The sequence below is a fragment of the Rhipicephalus microplus genome, chromosome 4, assembly GCF_043290135.1.
Source record: "Rhipicephalus microplus isolate Deutch F79 chromosome 4, USDA_Rmic, whole genome shotgun sequence".
NCBI classification, from domain to species: Eukaryota; Metazoa; Arthropoda; class Arachnida; order Ixodida; family Ixodidae; genus Rhipicephalus; species Rhipicephalus microplus.
The window spans coordinates 4,004,801-4,020,946 of record NC_134703.1 but is presented as its reverse complement, the minus strand read 5'-3'; the positions used below and the strand labels follow the sequence as shown (position 1 = coordinate 4,020,946).

The following is a 16,146-nucleotide window of genomic DNA, read 5'->3' as shown; positions in this document are numbered from 1 at the left end:
ACGCTCGACTGCTCTTTGGGAATGACAGCACTCGCTTTCTCTAGCAGCGTGCTTTGTAGCTTACTCCAAGTTTGATGTTGTCTAAAAATTGCCCGCAGCTTCCCTCGGGGGAACACTGAGGAGGATGCGGACCATATAATTGGTTAACGGGGTGTTAAAGTGCGACTTACTTGGGTCGATGGCTAAATTGGTTAACGTGGTTGTGAAATGGGGTGTTAAATTGCGACTTACTTGGGTCGATGGCTAAATTGGTTAACGTGGTTGTAGGAGGGGGTGTTAAATGAGTGAACACGTACACACGTATGCGAAAGGGTGGCGCTGGTCGAAGGGACGTCGATCATTGTGTTTGTGGATTCGTTGGAATTCATTTCACCGCGACCTTGGACGTCGACGCGCCGTACAAACCAACCAACGAGCGGCAACTGAGCGAGCGAGCGCCGACCTTGAGTATATATACAGCACGACGGCGCATGCACTGTCAGCTGTTGAATGTTCTCGAAGCGCGACGCCACATGCGCGTCCACTGGAGAATCAGGAGAATTGTAGATGTCGAACGCGGTGTGTAGAGGAGGAAGGGTGCACAGATGGTGGAGGAGTGAAGCGCGCGCGGTGTGTAGAGGAGGAAGGGATGCACAGATGGTGGAAGAGTGGGCGACGGCGCGACGGCGCATGCGCGCGCGTCAGCTGTCGAATGTTCGATAAGCGGTGCGGACGGCGCACTACAAGGCGCGAGTATAAGATGCTCCGCATCTAAAAAACATTATTTACTTTTTTACTTTATATTGTGGTTTTCTGGACATGACATTGTCAGATATGGCGACCATGTGGGATGCGGCCGGCCATTCTAAAAACTCGCCCACTGCGTCTTCTTCTGATTTCGCGTGTTTGCACAAAAGCAGCCTATAAGCGGTTGGGACCGGAGATGCCGTTACAAGTGAAACAATATCTGCGTCCACAACGTGAGCCGCCTTCTGCGGCTCGATTAACACTACATCGTGAAGAATGTGTCCATATATTGGCAACTGCTTCTCACGTTACCAGATCACAAGGTGTTTGGATCGTGTCAATAATGTTCAGGAGTGGAGTAGGAGGGTTCACGTGGGTGCGAATGAAAAACAGGCAGACAAAAGCTATACAGCAACGAGTCACTGAGGAACAAATGAAGACTAGCATTATTTTCGTCATCATTCAACCTCAACAGCTTGGTTGCGCACCCTTTCATGACTTACGTTTCGGAACACATCGCAATAAAGTTTCAGCCTTTGTGAAAATTTGCCTAGGGTGTCTTGACCCTTGCTGTGTGACCATAAAGCCTCAACAACAGAAAAAAGAAAATGGCTCCGGGTACCCACATGACGGGAACTAATTTTTCTGTAATTGTCATCGCATTTCTTCAAATATTTCAGGTGTCCGTACTCCGGCTACGTATAGATTTTCAGTAATTGTGATTTTTTGTGCCCTCGAGTACCTTCGAGGATCAAATCGCATTAGCATGACTGGCAATGTTAGTTGCGATGAGATGACTCCGTTTGATAAATTTTGATGCTTTCTGAGGTGCGTGTTGATACATCAGTCAGTCTGGTCAATGTGTCTGTATGAACACGAGAGAGAGGAATTCAGTTAGCGACTCCAACACAACCATTTTCCCTGCATCTGATAGTATTTTTCTCTTCCCACTACAGACCCTTGCGACCATCTGTGCGCTACGGAATTAATGGGAATAAGTTGCAGAATACAGTACCTTCACCATGGTATCGCTTCCTGACCTTCTGGAATACTGCAACATTCCTAGATTCTTCGCTGGTTGAGGACGTTCATATTCATATTTTTTTGTGTTTTTTAATGCAAATGAGCTTTTGACAAGCTGATGCAACATGACACGCAAGATACCGCGACTCCTTGAGGCGACCAAATTGCCACTGGGAACTATTGCTCAGGTTATGTGCACCTTTTATTCGTTTTTTTTCTTCAATGTCATCGTAAGAATGACATCATTATTCCCCACTAAACAATGTCCGAGAACGCCAATGCGAAATTATATTAGTGATTTCTCTGAATGTGGAACATACTGCCAGAAGACTTGCTCTGCCGTGACACATCGCAGATTATCAAGACATGGCATCTCACAAGTGATTTCTAGTTGGATATCTTCTTCTTAAACACTGTTAGAATATGCTCTTTTTTTACAGCACGAGGTTTGTAAATAAAAGTACAATATTTATGCAACACTATACTGCTGTTTAGCGTCAGCGGCTCAATAAAACCGCAATCGTTATATATGCCATAGCAACTTGCGAACAGTTAATCGTTCAATAAGTATGAATTGAGTTAGCGGCTCACATTTTTCACGATAGCACGTTTTGATAGATGTATCGTTAGGAGACACTTCGCATGCCGCTCAGCTATGATGTACACTTTCGTTCTTTAGGAAAGGGAACACGCGAACGCTTGGCCTGCGCTCTGTGGCGGCAGCCTACAGCACCATCAACCGACAAGTGAAGAAAGCACGTTCGCTTATGGCGACATCTATGACCAAGCAAGATAACGAGTTATGGCCGGTATACAGACGCTGCTAGACTACGTTCCGTGATTGCTCGCGCGTTGAGAGATATTGGGCGATTACTGCACCTTGTGCCATGGTATGTTGGCAGTGGACTACGCACTTCAGGCGTGAGCAAAAAGAGGGTGCAATCTAGCAGCGCTTATCCACCCGCCAAACTCGTTTTTTTTTTTTTGGAGGGGGGGGGGGCAAAAGATGACGCTGAAAGTGAACGGGTTTTCTTTCGCTGTCGTTGGATGGTGCTGCAGGCAGCAGCCGCAGAGCACAGGCCACCCGTTCGCGTGTTCCCTTTCACAAAGGCCGCCAGTATACATACACCCGGTGATACCTACACTAACTGCGTTACCTTCACATTTCATGCGTATAAATACCAACAGGTGCTTTCAGACGTATCTAGTATTCAGGATTTGTCAATGTTCAACAAGTAGCAACATGTTCTTTTCATTTTGTGCTCCCGCGGCGCCAACAAGCAGCGAGCGGTGGATCAGCCTGCTCGCTCAGAGTTCACAATAGTCCCATAGTGCTCTGCGTGTCCGTGAGGCGTTAAGAGATTGCTTGAAAAAATGTCTATCGTCTCTGGTTCACCCTCTTTTGGAGTGTGACACCTCGTATGACACTCCAAACAGTGTTAAAGAGATGACAATCATCATAAACCAATGTTAAATATAGTATGCTGTGGCGACATCAGCTTCGAAAAGGATAATTTCAAGAGTAAAAGCAAGGAAGTGTGAGCGATGTGCATTCGCTGGAACAACCAGACTCTTTGCCAATTACTCGAAAGTATGCCGGGATCAGCGCGGCACCTGCGTGAAACCTTGCACCACGCTCAGCCACGCAATTGCGTGTTGTAGCACGTCGAGCGCGATAGCAGTTAGATTTAGGTTCACCTTAAAGATCCTGTAGAGGTGGTAGAAATATCAGGAGTCCCCCGCTGCAGCGTTTTTCACAATTATATCGAGGTTTCGCGTCTTGAAACGCCTAACATATATAGGTGATTCCGTGTTTGTAGCGGTCCACGTTGTCGCCTGCAGCCCAACGTAAAAAATAAGTCTCACTGGATGGGCTCATTCAACAGACATTCTCTAAAAGCAAGCAAGCTCACGAGCTGGAAATATTATTGCCTGGTGACAGCGCCATCACGCTGTTGCAAAGCAGCTTGACGGTGACAGTAAAAGCTAACACTGTACTCATACTGCAGTGTAGCAGTATTAAGTAACACGCTGGCGTTAACTTTCACTGCACTTTCCGAGATCACGTGGTCTCACACCTCTAAAGTGAGTGGAAAATGACCGTGTTGAAAAAAGAAAACACCACAAATTGGGGTCTAAAGTAACGTGCTGAAATATCTGCTTCCCTTCGCTGAAGCAATGTGCATCACGTGATCCAACCATGTGCGTCGACACAATCGCTGCTCCCACATCTCAATAGTGGGACCCGCCCCCAAAATTTCACATGGTTTGAAGAGGGCAAGAAAGAGGAAGAAGTTTGCAGCCGCAGCCATGGCAGTGATCGTCATCTTCATCATAATTGTCGCGCTCTGCTCGCGCCAGAGAAGAAGCAGCACCCATCGCCTTCAAACAGATGGTTCTTGGCTTATTCGGCAGCTCTTCTGCTTTCCCACTTTTGCAAGTGACCGAGAAGCAAGTGTGAGTACTGCTATTCTTGAACTAATGATGGTGCTTTACGCTGCACAGCTCCGGTTGCCAGATAGGGCAGGTGCCGCCATAAGTTCCAGTTGTGCTCAATCCGATTCAAGCGGCAGTGTAACTCCTTCTAATCCTGAATAGATTTGTTTCAGTGCTGTGTGTAGGCTGTTGTCAGCGCAATAGCGTTAGAGAACCCGTTTTACGGAAATTCTGGTTTTGGTGGCAGCTTCTTCAGTCAAAAAATATGCGTTGTCCATGATCTGTAAATTGAGAAAGCGAATAAATTAGCAAAAATAAACTTCGACTCGCGTGGGAATCGAACCCAGGACGCCTGCATAGCAAGCAGGTGTTCTGCCATAGAGTCACATCATTGCCTCAAACGGCTTCTGAAAAAAATAACGATGAATGTCATGCCATGAGAAGGTCTCCTTAACGCCTTTATTATTGTCTGTAGTACGCCATGTGGAAAATCTCGGAGGCTATGCTGCTTGTTCATAAGGTGTTGTTCATCAGCAGCTGCCATCCCAAACCAAACCGCTGTTTCAAACGGCTTATACTATTGTTTTCTTTCCTAATACAGCACCAACAAGCCACCCTAACAAGCCAATCAGATCAGGGACTCAAGTGCATAAGACGGATAGCTGAAAGCAAACACGGAAAGCAAAGCTTCCATGAACAACTCGGTGAAGAAGTTTACGTGACAAGGCATCAATAGGAAGGAGCGGAATCTGGGAGTGATGAAAATCGCTGCTTTGGAACGGTCAAAACACTAACAATAGCCACCATTTCTTGTTTGTCACTTGAAACCTTTATTGACACCTCACAGCCACGAGAAAAAGTAGTGCAGTTGTTTATCTCGCATAGCGTAAGCCGTTTTTTTTTTTTTTCGAGTTCGCTTTAAGACTGCTTGATGACCGAACTTCGAAGTACAAAGTAGCACTTTATTTTAAGCTTCAATCCTATGAGCGTTTGTCAAAGTAACTGCGCTGCGTAAAATTCCTGCGTGGGCTGTTACTACAGGCACCACATGGTAAAATTCATCTGTTGCGATTCACATTGCATAGGTTGCATAACTACGATGCCTTTGTAACAGTAATTGTGCTGGTGTATTCAGCTGAGTTGGGGCTTAATAGATAAAACATTTTGATAAAAACTTGCTGAACCAACAACCATAGCTGCATGATAAGCATGTGTTCATTTTCAGGAGTCTTTGCAGCGGTCACAATGACAAACCTTTCATTGGCTTTCGAAGGTGAGACTGAAAAAAAAAGTTGGTTGACGTATTTTTTACAAGCATTTACCCTCTTTGTTTTTTTTATTGGACAGCCGTTACGACAGCGATGAAAGCAGCGTAAGTATGCGAGAATTACCTAGCAATTAATACGTTGAAATTGTGCTTAATTTATGTCTCGGAAACCAACATGAATGTTCGCTTACTGCCCTTAGTTTTTTTTTTTGACGTTCTGAAGGAACAATTCACAGTCATAGAAAAAAAAACAATTTCAAGTTCATTGATGTGTTCTGTCTGAAATCTGCTGTAACCTGTTACTTCCTCTGGGCATATTTCTTTTGAGGCACTGGTTCAGATAATGCATTCAATGTGAAAGAGTTCGGACCTGGTACCAAAAATTATTTAAATAACCTTATGTTATATGCTAAGCAGCTGCGATGGCTAACTTTTGATTCGTACTAGTAAGTTATACTGATGTCAAGAGTGTCTAACTTTATGCGTTTTATGATGAGGCGTTTTAGAGTTGCACTCTTTTATAAAACAGGAGAGCGGTCACGACACGTCAAGTCGTAATGGCGGAACCAGCCTGAGTCCTAAGCCAACCAAACGTCGTCTTCTTCACCGACTGAGTCATACCCCCTGCCCTTCTGAGTAGCATTCATCTTCTTCACTACATTTTCCTCCCCTCCGGAAAAGAGCCATCCTGGCGACTCATGGGCAGGAGACAATGGAGGGATCGTAATACGGTTTTAGGCGGTCTATGTGGACGGTCTCACGTCCACGGCGTCGTTGATCATGGGGTTGTTCAAGCGGCTCCACGATGTAATTGACGGGTGAAGTTTGTTTAACCACACGGTAAGGTCCGTCATACTTGTACATCAGTTTCGTTGAGAGACCAGGGCTGGTTGAAGGGATGCGAAGCCAGACAAGTTCATCCGATGCATAAGAAGCCGGAGGCGTCGGGCTACCGCGGTGGTGTTTCTGGCGTTGCTGTTCAGCACTTGTGAAGGAGCGGGCAAGCTGACGACACTCTTCCGCGTATTTAGCAGCTTGTGACATCGTCGTCGACTCAGCAACATCCGGGTGGTAAGGAAGGATGGTGTCTAGCGTGCAAGAGGGCTCGCGACCATAAAGGAGGAAATATGGCGAGAAACCAGTGATTGTCTGGACAGCAGTATTATGCGCGTAGGTTACAAAAGGGAGAATACTGTCCCAATTGGTGTGATCGGTTGCGACGTACATCGACAGCATATCTCCTAATGTACGGTTGAATCTTTCTGTAATGCCATTTGTTTGAGGATGATACGCGGTGGTGGTGCGATGAATGACTTGGCATTCCTTGAGAAGCGATTCGACAGCGTCCGACAAAAACACACGCCCTCGGTCACTCAGGAGTTCACGTGGTGCACCGTGACGTAAAATGATCTGATGCAGTATGAAACGACCGACGTCGCTGGCTGATGCAGAAGAGAGTGGTGAAGTTTCTGCGTAGCGCGTAAGGTGATCGATAGCGACGATTACCCAGCGATTTCCAGCCGGTGTAATCGGAAGAGGTCCATACAGATCAATACCAACACGGTCAAACGGTCGGGCAGGACAAGGTAAGGGTTGTAGTGGAGCTGGAGAAGTTGGAGTGGGATTCTTCCGGCGTTGACAAGCGAGACAGGAACGTACGTAGCGACGGACGAAGCGATACATTCCACGCCAGTAGTAGCGGTGGGACAGGCGGGTGTAGGTTTTTAACACTCCAGCATGGGCGCATTGTGGGTCGGCGTGAAAGGAGGCGCATATGTCTGAGCGGAGACTTCTGGGAATGACTAGAAGCCATCGGCGTCCTTCGGAGAGATAATTACGTCTGTATAGCAAACCATCTCTGATAACAAAGTGCTGTATTTGACGGCGCATACCTCTAGGGATATCTTGCGAGGGAGTTCGATTCAACAAGTTGATAAGTGAAGCAATCCAAGGATCTTTTCGTTGCTCCTGTCGCATGTCACTGACACTAAGTGCAGATACGTCGGGGGCAGGCGAAGAGTGCGGCTTGTCACTACATCGTAGAGGTGATCGGGACAACGCGTCTGCGTCGGAATGTTTTCGGCCAGATCGGTAAACGACGTGGATGTCGTACTCTTGTAGCCGAAGCGCCCAACGGGCAAGCCGGCTGGTGGGATCTTTTAACGAGGAGAGCCAACATAATGCATGATGATCTGTAACCACGCTGAATGGGCGCCCGTAAAGATATGGTCGAAACTTGCCTATGGCCCATATGATGGCTAGACACTCTTTTTCGGTGACAGAATAGTTGGCTTCTGCTTTTGTGAGTGCACGGCTGGCGTAAGAGACGACGTACTCATCAAATCCAGGTTTACGCTGGGCGAGCACAGCACCGAGGCCAACTCCGCTAGCATCCGTGTGTATTTCCGTCGGGGCAAGAGGATCAAAATGTCGCAGTATAGGAGGTGACGTAAGAAGGTGGCGGAGTGTGGCAAATGCATCATCACAAGCTGACGACCAACTAGAAAGGTCTTTGTTGCCGGCAAGAAGGTCAGTCAAGGGCGATATGATGGAGGCGAAGTTGCGAATAAAACGACGAAAATATGAACATAAACCGAGGAAGCTGCGAAGTTCTTTTAAGGTCTTCGGCTTGGGAAATTCGGCAACGGCACGGAGTTTCGTCGGATCCGGAAGAATGCCATCTCTAGATACAACATGGCCCAAAATTAGGAGTTGTCGAGAGCCGAAGCAGCACTTCTTCAAGTTGAGCTGTAGACCGGCGGCGGTGAGGCAAGTAAGCACTGTCTCGAGCCGCTGAAGATGCGTTGAAAAGTCGCTTGAAAATATTACAACATCGTCTAAATAGCACAGACATGTCTGCCATTTCAGGCCACGGAGGATGTTGTCGATCATGCGCTCGAAAGTGGCAGGCGCATTGCAGAGCCCAAATGGCATGACGTTAAATTCATATAAGCCATCAGGGGTAACAAAAGCCGTCTTGGGGCGATCAGCCTCAGCCATGGGAACCTGCCAATAACCTGAACGCAGATCTAGTGACGAGAAGAACTCCGCGCCTTGTAAGCAGTCAAGGGCATCGTGTATGCGAGGTAGCGGGTAAACATCTTTGCGCGTGATCTTATTCAACCGGCGGTAGTCGACGCAGAATCTTATTGAGCCATCTTTTTTCTTGACTAGAACAACTGGGGAGGCCCACGGGCTGTTAGAGGGCTCAATAACACCTCGCTTCAACATGTCGTCAACTTGTTCCGCGATTATGCGACGCTCAGATGCCGATACCCGATACGGACGCTGACGTAAAGGAGCGTGAAGGCCAGTGTCGATTTCGTGAGATACAGTGGAAGCACGGCCCAAAGTCAGTTGCTGGTGGTCGAAGCTGGCACGGAAGCGCTCGAGGAGGGCGATGATGTCGGTGCGCTGCTGGGCCGTAAGGTTGGGGTCGATGCAGCGCGAAATTGCGTCGGTGAATGATGGGGAAGAGGATGACGCGCAGCAATCAACAGCATCAATAGGTAGCGTAGTCGAGTGGTCAGGAACTACACGTGCACTCGAGGGATCAATGTCATCGGCAAAGCCCAGGCACTCTCCGCACAGTAACTTGGAAGGCGAGGGAAACGGATTTGATACATAAATTGCACTTGATCCATCGTGAATATTCAGAACGGCGAAAGGAATCAGGAAGCACTTGCGGCGAACAGCGGTTACAGAAGGCGTAAAAAGAACAGTTGAGCCACTAGAGACGTCACAGGAAAGCGGAACTAGGGCGGACGAGAACGGGGGTATCGAAGTGTCGGCGGCAACGAAAACTTTTGCAGGTGAAAGGGACGAGTCGAGTGAAGCAGCGTCGCATAACGGCGCGAACTCCACTTCCGCGCGAGCACAGTCGATGACGGCATGATGAGTGCAGAGAAAGTCCCAGCCTAATATAATGTCATGGGAACACTGCGGGAGCACTACGAACTCGACGACATATATGATGTCAGCAATAACGACAGGTGCTGTGCATGCAGCAAAAGGGCGAATTCGTTGCTCGCTCGCAGTGCTTAAAACGAAGTCGTGTAGAGGCATTGTGACTTTTTTTAGTCGACGGCAAAGTTTTTCAGTCATTACAGACACTGCGGCGCCAGTATCGACCAATGCAAAAACAGGTATACCTTCAACGGAGACAGCAACGACGTTGGACGGCGAAAAACAAGGTCTTGTGGAGTTCGAAAGATCCGCAGTTCTTGCCCCCGGAACCGCGGCTCCTAGTTTTCCTCAGGGACAGGGCGAGGTCGACGGAGCATAGGGGAAAGGGAACGGCGTTGAGGTGAAGGCGACCGGTGTCTGTTGTAGTTCCGGCGAGGTGAAAATGTGTCCATGGTGGTAGTCTCGCCATATACAGCCGGCTCCGGTCGTGGGGGTAAATCATAATTGTTGGGCCTGACGTCGTCACGCAGGAAAAACTCACGCCGTCGACAAAATCGTGCCACGTGACCCGCAATTCCACAGGCGAAGCATATGGGGCGGTTGTCTTGAGTGCGCCAAGGGTTCTGAAAGCGTCGAGGTGGTGGTCGGGAGATAGGACGGGCAGCCTGGTACATAGGCTCAGTCGGTACGACAAAGGGACGCGTGGACGTAGGCGTTCGCGACAAAGAAACGTGGCCGTTCGCGACAGGTGGACGTCGTGTTCCGTTCAGTGCTTCGGCATAGGTCAATGGAGCAGCCACAGGTGGTGCGTGAGCTGTTGGTAGCGCCTCGGACACTTGCTCCTGGACTACTCGCTGTATTGATGGCGCTAAAGTAGATGGGGCACCTTCGGAGGTATAAGGCACAAGGGACAACTGGCGTACGACCTCCTCTCGTACAAATTGCTTGATCTCGAGAAGCAAAGTGGTGTGATCTATAGAGCCAGCCGACGTTAAAGCGGAGATGGTTGCACATGGCGCGGTAGCATGACGAGTGGTGTCACGCTGTTTCCAGAGCTCATCATAGCTCTGACACAGTTGGATCACTTCCGCTACCGTTTGCGGGCTTTTGGCGACAAGCATCTGAAATGCGTCGTCAGTCACGCCTTTCAAGATGTGTTTGATCTTCTCGGCTTCTGTCATGGCCGAGTTGACACGCCGGCAAAGGTCGACCACATCTTCGATATAACTGGTGTAATGCTCACCATTCTGCTGAGCCCTGGTACGCAAGCGCTGTTCGGCCCGTAGTTTGCGAAGTGCTGGACGGCCAAACAAGTCCGCAAACGCCGTTCGGAAGGCCGACCAGGTGGGGAGGTCTCTCTCGTGATTACGGTACCACAGACTGGCGACGTCGGTCAAATAAAATTGGACGACAGTAAGCTTGTGTGCATCGTCCCACTTGTTGTGCTTGCTCACCCGGTCGTATTCGTCGAGCCAGTCTTCCGCGTCTTTGTCATCGGTTCCACTGAAGGTAGGTGGATCGCGTTGCCGAAAGGAGCCAAGACAGACAGGAGCTGCAGTAGTTGGAGCCGAGGCGGCCGCCTGCTGATCATCGTCCGTGGACATCGTAGCAACTGGAGGCAACGTACGGTTTCGCAGTTCCAGGATTAGGCGTTACCCAGCACTCTCCACCAATTATAATGAGGCGTTTTAGAGTTGCACTCTTTTATAAAACAGGAGAGCGGTCACGACACGTCAAGTCGTAATGGCGGAACCAGCCTGAGTCCTAAGCCAACCAAACGTCGTCTTCTTCACCGACTGAGTCATACCCCCTGCCCTTCTGAGTAGCATTCATCTTCTTCACTACAGTTTATTCAACTTGACGGGGGACACATTCCTAGCCCCATATTTTCGATGTTAATATGTTAAAGCGCTGTGAAGGGCTAGTTAGTGCCGGTGCGTAGCTAAATGCAGGATGAGTAAGACAGATTTGTTCTTAAACGTGGTGTTTGAAAGCGATACATCGTGAATTGGTCAGTTGATACTGTTATCGCAGATCATCTCGTGGCCTTTGGAAGACGTTGCTGCCACCAGCCGTTATCGTCTTGCTGTCCGGAGTGCTACTGACATTCTTCGTGATCATGAGTCGGAAAGAAGGTGAGCTGTAATGTGTGCATTCCATCCCCCTTCCTCCTCCCACTTACTCTTGAATTTGTGCAGTTTGTGAAAGCACATATAAACTGGATGAAGGAAACCTTATCTTAGCGCTACGTTAGCGAGAACTTCAAACATTGAGCTCTAGCATAGCCAAGCACTGCAGTTATATTTGTGCGCCATGGGGGAAAGCATTTTTTATTTCTGCATTTCGCAAAAGGTGCACGGTACGCGTTGATATTTGCGCTAAATACAATTAGTACGGCTGGCACATGCTGTTTATACGTTTGAAAAGCTTAATTTAATTTCTAGACCATTTGATTGCCGAGATTTTTTTTCTACTGCCCTCAAAACGAAAACGCGATTTAGTGTTACACATATTATACGTCTATTTTTATGTGTACATTCATTGCAAAGCTACCCGTTTATGGACTGCTTTAATAACTTACTTAAATAGCGGAATCATGACCCTTAATGAAGCCAGTTTCAATCACGGCTAATTTCAAGGTGTGAGATTTATCGCACCTTGCGAGATGTCCCGTAACGTCAAGCGATTTTCAAAATGGGTCGAACGGGGCTCGACACGTCACCGCTGTTTGACCTCGCCATGCAATTCAAATGGCGTAAACAAAGAGTGGTCGGGAACAATAACGATGTCTGATGTCGGCTGCTGACTCGCAGGTCACGGGATCGAGTCTCGGCTGTGGCGGCTGCATTTCCGATGGAGGCGGAAATGCTGCAGGCCCATGTGCTCACAACTGGGTGCACGTTAAAGAACCCTAAGTGGTCAAAATTTCCGGAGCCCTCCACTACGGCGTCTTTCATAATCATATGGTGATTTTGGGACGTTAAACCCCACATATCAACCATATCAACGATGTCTGATGTACGATGCAAAATAACATTTATCTCATCTGAACTATGTTCTGTACTTTAAGCTGCAGGTCTGACAAAAAGGAAAACTGAATCTATTTCTAGTGATAAAAAATCTGCATTCATCCTGTATAGCCTTTTACATTTATTTTAAAGAATGGACTTTCAAATGATCCCTCGCAAAGGCTTAAATATTAACGTTTTTGCCACCTCATGGGCATTAATGCGTGGCACAACACATGCTGTCATTAAAGTGGCAGCCAGGATAATGTCTGTTAACCTTATACGTGTGCGTTCACGTGTACTCCAAAAAAAAACTGTTACACTTTCTGGTGAATCGTGACTGCTCCCGTATATAACTAAAGATGAACGATAGCCCTCCTTTGAAGAAAGACGCCTCTACCGACCCCCCAAAGAAGGTATAATGGTCCACAAAAATTGTTATCGTGTATCTGTATGGAGAGTTGTGTATATGTGACAAGTCAGGAATCACAAAAGGGCGTAAATTTTATTTTGGTCATGACATACCAATGATTTGAATTAGCATTAAAAGTTGGGTTCGTTTTGCCCTTCTGTCTGTGTCCCTTTCATCTTCTGTCTTCGTTGATTTCGCGCTGTAATAAAAAATGCATACAAACGTATATTTATTTATCGCCCCTTTAAGGACCCTGTCGAGGCACATCTATGAAAAGGGGGAGGGGGCGCACCTGCTGAATAAACTTTTGTCGATGTAGGCGCTGAACAGTTTAACGGGGTGGTGTTTAACCTGGGTGCAACTTTAATTTTACAGAGTCCTCATCACTGTGGAGGCGCGCCGCGGCGTTGACTCTGCTAGTAATGCCGCTTCTCCTGGTGGCCTTCGTCGTGCGACCTTTCGCGGCAAGTGAGCCAGTAATTGCTATGAATTGCGATGGCCTGGTTTTTATCCCATTTTTGTAGTTCCCTTTGTTATTTTTGCCATAGGCTTAAGCAAGGTTTCTCTGACAAAGAGATAGTGACACCCACCAAAATTGCAATTTTCAGCAAAATATAGAAGTACAGGGACTCTTGTGCCTCTACTATGAGTGAAAACTGGACTGTAAAAGAATATTTCATTGCAAAATTACCTCTGGAAGTCGCCGGCTATAAACACCACCCGCTGACGGTGGCTGCCAATTTGCCATGGCTTGTGTAGCGTCATAAACCTCGTAGAGTCGAGCTGCCGTCTTCTGCTAAGAGTGTCATCCATTGGCAGATTCGGAGCACCTCCGGTAAATCTTTTTCTGCTCCATACGGAGCAAGTCTATTCCATTGACAGAGTGAAAGTGCTCCATATATATTCCATGGACAGCACTGGAGCAGCTCAGTCGCGAGATCCCCTGCACGGAGTAACTTTTTCTGCACCGAAAAAAAAAATGGCGGATTCGACCGGAAGTCGCCAGCGCCCCGCGCCTTGACACAGTGCTATATTCTATAATTCACTATACCCTGTGCCAACTTTCAGCGCGCCAACGGACGCTGCTCGCGTCGGAGATGACGTTTTGCTAGAGTAGCGTCGCTGTGCGCAGAGCGCCCACTCAAGCAAGAAGAGAGACGCGCTTATCACGTTCCATTCTGACACTACGATTTGCCCCAGAGCCTAGAGTTTCATACAATAATACCTAGAGGGGAATGTGGTGCTAGTGTCTACGCGGGCTTTTTCAGCAGCGCTTGTACCCTCATGGAAATTATGGGAAGTAGAGGCTTCGGATACGCTTCAGATGGATTACGTTCTTAAGATTCGCAACGCTGCTTTTCCGAATGTAAAACAATCTCATATGAGCTTGTATTTAATTTAAACTTGCGTCATTTATTTGTACGCAAACTTTATTGGAAAAAGTTTTTGTGACCAGGCGGCAAAAGTGAAACAGGGGCAAATTCAACCGTCAGGGTATCCGTTGCTTTATCGCGTTCTAAATTTGGCATAAGAATTTATGGAATAATTTTTCACAGCAGTTGAGAACAAACATTCTTGTTTTTCTCCTGAAAGTGCGCATTACCTATTTATAGAAATAACAGCACAGTATTAAGTAAGAAACGCTTAACGTTTCGTCTGCTGCAATGCTAGGTGCGTCTGTCCAAGTGTTCTGCCCACAAAGAACCTCTGGTTCGTTGGAAAGTCGAGTCAGCAGAGCGTAGCAGTGCGTTTACTTAGCTTCCTCATCGCTTTGCAGTTGATTTAAACCGAGTTTAGGCAAGACGCACTGGTGACAAAACATGAATTAGATGCAATATCCTACACTCGCAAGAGACGCTACATCTATGCGCAGCGGTGAGTGCACGACGCTTCGTTTAAACCCTCAAATACAACTCGCAAAGCTCGAACGTTGCAGCAAATCAAGAGATCTAGCGGTAATCAGCATCATCGAACAACAAAGGTGTTGTTTCAGTGCTTTGCATCCACGCTTCACGAAGAACGAAACTGAAACTGTACAAAAGAGTTTGTAAACAGTTCGCCAGCTAACCCTATCCAATCCGAAACCTACATGTACTTCCCGTAATTCCCATGGAGGTACATGATCCCAGCGACAGATTCCTCTTTAGGTATTATTGTATGAAACTCTATGCTCCAGAGGGAGCGCGTGTGTTTCATTGGCAGACTTCTCCTGTTGCCCTCCGCCAGAGTAGAGTGCTCCGGTGCAGAGTTCGTCGGCCACTCCGAATATGCCCAATGATGACACCATAAGTTTCAGGTCCCAAAAACGATTCAATTTTCTGCGCTGTAATACAGACGCTTGTAAAAGCAGCGGCTTGTTACGTCACGGCTCGTGAGTAAACCAGTGTTGTCAGACTATCAGTCCGTTTGCGTGTTGTATAAACATGCTCGCAGCAAATTAGCTTCTTGACCAAATCTGCTTAAATTCAACCAGGCAGCTTGTTCATAAACACCCAAGGATTAACATATATAACGAAAATTATAAGCGAAAATTAGATGCCATGGCCCCTTTTTAGGGTAGCGGATAAGGGGCGAAGGGTAGCCGCAACGACACCCCTTTCTCCCTTTATTTACCGACCCCCTCCAACTGAACCACTTATTAGGCGGTAAGCGGTGCAAAGTTGAATTATTTGTGGGGCACCCCTCTTTCCCTTTTTGCACAGACGTTTATGGTTCTTACTACAGCCTTCGTGCTGACGAATATTTAACGCCAACAAGTAAAGCAGTACAAAAGAACAAACCAAAAGGCAAGCACAAGTGTGGCTGTTTTTTTTTTTAGATTTGAAGCAGCTTTGGGTCCAGCTCAATCCGGGGTGCAGCGTGACCCCCCTTGCTACGCATGCGTGTCCGATCCCCCATTTTCTCCTCTCTTATGCTCTCTTTCACCTCACAACGCTGACGCAGAGAGCGCCTTCAAATCTACGCTCGCTCCCCCTCTCTCTCCTCTGAGCATTCCTCCCCGCGGCGTTTCCACGCAATCTGGCCTGTGTGTTCCCTTTCTCCCTATCTACTCTCCTACACTAACCCCTCTCTCACCTCGAAAGCCGATACACGCAGAGTCTGTTGGGGAATTTCCTGATTGAAAAAAAAAAAAAGAGCAGATCCTCCGTACAGTGGGATTCGATGATATGCGAAGCACGAATGAGGAAGGTTGATATGTCACTTTAAAGGGCGATTAAAACACCAATGGTCGCGCGCGTCCTGCTCTCCATGCCTTTACTCAATCAAGAACAGCAGGCATGACGTCAATTGACGCTGACTACCGTACAAATGACGCTGCGTACCACATACGCTGTCATTAGGCAACAGAAAGCCTGTTTTTTGCTAGT

General features: G+C 47.6%; 1 protein-coding gene across 1 annotated transcript in view; it reads left to right on the top strand.

Annotated features, from left to right (window-relative positions):
- The first annotated feature begins 5,391 nt into the window (after nucleotides 1-5,391).
- Nucleotides 5,392-16,146, top strand: part of LOC142814098 (uncharacterized) — a 36,349-nt gene continuing 25,594 nt past the window's right edge. The window contains exons 1-4 of the mRNA XM_075892037.1: nucleotides 5,392-5,458; nucleotides 5,533-5,557; nucleotides 11,393-11,493; nucleotides 13,154-13,246. Of these exons, the coding sequence (XP_075748152.1) occupies nucleotides 5,395-5,458; nucleotides 5,533-5,557; nucleotides 11,393-11,493; nucleotides 13,154-13,246 (283 nt within the window). The 5' untranslated portion in view covers nucleotides 5,392-5,394. The remainder of the gene's footprint in view (nucleotides 5,459-5,532; nucleotides 5,558-11,392; nucleotides 11,494-13,153; nucleotides 13,247-16,146) is intronic.